Here is a 3408-nt window from a genome sequence, read left to right as displayed (position 1 = left end):
AAATTTGGAAACTGCATTAATCAAAAGCAGCCCCAAACTAAAAAGCCATCAACAGAAATGAAACAAGGCATTCTTATAGGTATATCATGCATAAAAAGATAACTATATAACACATTCCTTAATGACCAGATTAATAAATAAATGAGGTAAATTTTACAGTCATTAGAACAAATAAACTATATTTAACTACTTATGTGTTTTCCTGTCACTGTTTTTGTTTCAAGATATAAATATAACTAAACCTACTGTCTAAAAACTGCATATGAGTGTTTTTAGATCCCCTTGAGACATTAAAGAGAAACTGTAACAAAATATCTGAATATAAATTATCAACACCAAATATACAGTTATCATGTAATCCCCATTTCATATATGCACAGTGGAAATACTGGCTACAAAAAAGGATGAAAACTGGTCAGAATTTTAAATTTCAGACGAATCCATGATAAAAATCTAGAACAGAAAAAGCAAAAGTAAAATTCACAAAATAGGTAGCTTGATATCCTCTTCATATTCAGTGGTCTATTAACATGCAACTTCTAAGCCAGGCTTGGTGGCTCAGCCTGTAATCCCATGCCTTTGGGAGGCTGAGGTGAGTGGATTACCTGAGCCCGCGGGTTTGAGACCCGCCTGGGCAACTTGGTGAGACCTCATCTCTACAATAAATCAAAAATTAGCCAGGTGTGGTAGCGCGTGCCTGTAGTTCCAGCTACTTGGAAGGCTGAGGCGGAAGGACCGCCGGAGCCCACAGGTCGAGGTTGCAGTAGCCGGAAGCCGCCACTGCATTCCAGTCTGGGCGACTGAGTGAGACTCCAACCCAAAAAAATAAAAAATAAATAAACATGCAACCTCTAAACAAAGCTATTACCTCAAAGGTTAAACAAGAGGAAGAAAATGTAATCTCTTTTAAGCTTTAGTTTTCCAGTTTATGCTCTGAAAGAAAAGGGCTAAACATTAGCAAAACTGCAACACTACTTTAAAAAATCTAGAATTTTAAAATATCTATTTTAATAATTAGTGAGAGACAGAAAATATTAAGTTAAATTGAATGAATGAATTGGATCAAGAATTTCCTACCATACTCCCATTAATTATAGCTACCCATGGTATGATAATTTATCAAATGTCTATAAGATATCTAACAACTATTGACAGCATATTTTATAGTATACCAATTTCCATTTTTATTTTCTTCTCCCTTGTGTCACTTAAATGCATTATCTGACAGGAATTTTTATTTTACAAATTGCTTGTTTCAACTACTGAAGAGGTGATTTTAAAACATAAATGGATACACCTGCTAATCCTGAGATGATGATGATGACAGCAAAACTAAAAATCAGATGACTTTTTTACTCAAATTTCTGCTTTAGTTTTTTTTGGAAGATGGCTGGCAGAATAGAAAGAACAGCCAAAATCATTAGGATAAATACTGAGTTCCAGGAAACAGCTTCCCCTGCTGTTGTAAGCTGGTATAGTGTTGTTCCTGCCTTAATGGCTACAAAAGAGGGAGGTGCAACACCTAGAATAAAAGATAAAAGAATACAGTAAAAACCATCATTTTTAAAATTAAAATTTTCTGTGTGCATAAAATTTCTTACACGAATAGTTTTCATTTTTGAAAAAAATTAAGAATTTAAAGCTCAAGTTTGTTTCCATATAAAAAATTTAATCTTTCATAATCACCTTTTAAAGATAATACATTAAAAAACCCAATTAAAGTGTCCAGAGAATAATTTTACATTTATCGAAAAAAAAAAAAAGGAATGTGCTCTTGTGCTGTGTTCCAGCAATTTCCACTTTAGGAAGTAATAATGTTATAGGCAAAGATCTAGTTTCAAGAATGTTTATCAAAGCATTGTAATACAAATATGGAAAAAACCTAAATGTTCAAAAAATAAAGTGGAGTAGATTGTCATTCATCCTTAATAGAATATACTTTTTTGTTGTCTGTTTTTGTTTTTTTGAGGTAGAGTCTTAGTCTGTCGCCAGGCTGGAGTGCAATGGCACACCCACGGCCGCCCTGGGCTCCTGCAATCCTTCCACCTCAGGCCTTCCAAGTAGCCAGAAGTACAGGCAGGTGCTACCAGGCCTGGCTAATTTTTTTTTTTTTTTTTAGTTGGAGTCTCACTCAGTTGCCCAGGCTAGAGTGCCGTGGCACACTCATGGCCACCCCAGCAATGACATGCTGGGCTCTGGTGATCCTTCTACCTCAGTCTCCCAAGTAGCCGGAACTACAGGCGTGTGCTACCATGCCCGGCTAGTTTTTTATTTATTGTAGAGACAAGCTCTTGTCAAGTTGCCCAGGCTGGTCTCGAACCCGCAGGCTCAGGCAATCCACTCGCCTCAGCCTCCCAAAGGGCTGGGATTACAGGCTGAGCCACCAAGTCTGGCCTACATTTTTTTTGGAGTTAGAGTTCCACTTTGTTACCCAGACTGGAGAGTAATGGCATGCTCACAGCTACCGCAGCCTCAACCTGCTGGGCTCAGGTGATCCTTCCACCTCAGCCTTCCAAGTAGTTGAAACTACAGATGTGCACTACCATGCCTGGCTTAATTTTTGACTTATTGTAGAGACGAGTTCTCACCAAGTCGCCCAGGCTGGTCTTGAACCCCTGAGCTCAGGCAATCCTCTCGTCTCGGCCTCCCAAAATGCTGGGATTACAGGCTTGAGCCACTATGTCCGGTCAATAAAATATGCTTAAAGAAGACTTTTACATAAGAGTATACACAGAATTATTACATTTCATTAAAAATAGAAAAAACTACTTTAGCCAAAGCTGAAATTAACTAAATCTCTAGCTATTTCACCTGTAAAATTGATAGGCACAAATATTCTTCTGATTTCACGAATATAGCATTTTATATAATTCAAAATTGTCCATGCTGATGAAATTTTGTCAATAAATTTTTTTAAAGTAGTCATAAACATTTGATTTTTTTATTATTCTTTTCAAAAAGATCTATTCTAACTAGTATTAACTTAAATTTTTTGTTGTTGTTTTGTTTTTTGAGTCAGAGCCTCACTGTTGCCCAGGCTGGAGTACAGTCAGAAGATCACAGGTATGGCAGCCTTGACCTCCTGGGTTCAGGCGATCCCTTCTGCCTCAGCCTGAACCACCATGCCAGGCCTTAAGTGTAACTAAAACCCACAATAAATGCAGGTTTCAATGAAAAATAGGATAAATTCTCTACCGAAAATTAAAGTTTAATATTTTGATACTTGATTAGAAGATAAAAGAAAATTACTCAAAAAAAAGGTAACTTGATTTTTTTTCTCTTCACCACGAAAAACTGGACTTAAAAAGTCATGCCAAGCCGGGCTCGGTGGCTCAGCCTGTAATCCCACGCCTTTGGGAGGCTGAGGTGAGTGGATTGCCTGAACCCGAGGGTTCGAGACCCGCCTGG

The 3408-nt window shown here is 37.5% G+C and overlaps 1 protein-coding gene across 2 annotated transcripts in view; it reads right to left on the bottom strand.

The window, feature by feature from the left end:
- Window positions 1–1159: 1159 nt before the first annotated feature.
- The window catches only part of TMEM41B (transmembrane protein 41B), a 29347-nt gene continuing 27098 nt past the window's right edge, over window positions 1160–3408 (bottom strand). For both annotated transcript variants that reach the window (XM_008054556.2, XM_021710654.1), the window contains exon 7: window positions 1160–1522. In XM_008054556.2, the coding sequence (XP_008052747.1) occupies window positions 1353–1522 (170 nt within the window). In that variant the 3' untranslated portion in view covers window positions 1160–1352. The remainder of the gene's footprint in view (window positions 1523–3408) is intronic.

Source organism: Carlito syrichta, unplaced genomic scaffold, assembly GCF_000164805.1.
Source record: "Carlito syrichta isolate Samal-C Ts95f unplaced genomic scaffold, Tarsius_syrichta-2.0.1 Scaffold296499, whole genome shotgun sequence".
Classification (NCBI taxonomy): Eukaryota; Metazoa; Chordata; class Mammalia; order Primates; family Tarsiidae; genus Carlito; species Carlito syrichta.
Note: the sequence above shows the minus strand (reverse complement) of the source record. Positions and strands in the feature narration are given on the sequence as shown.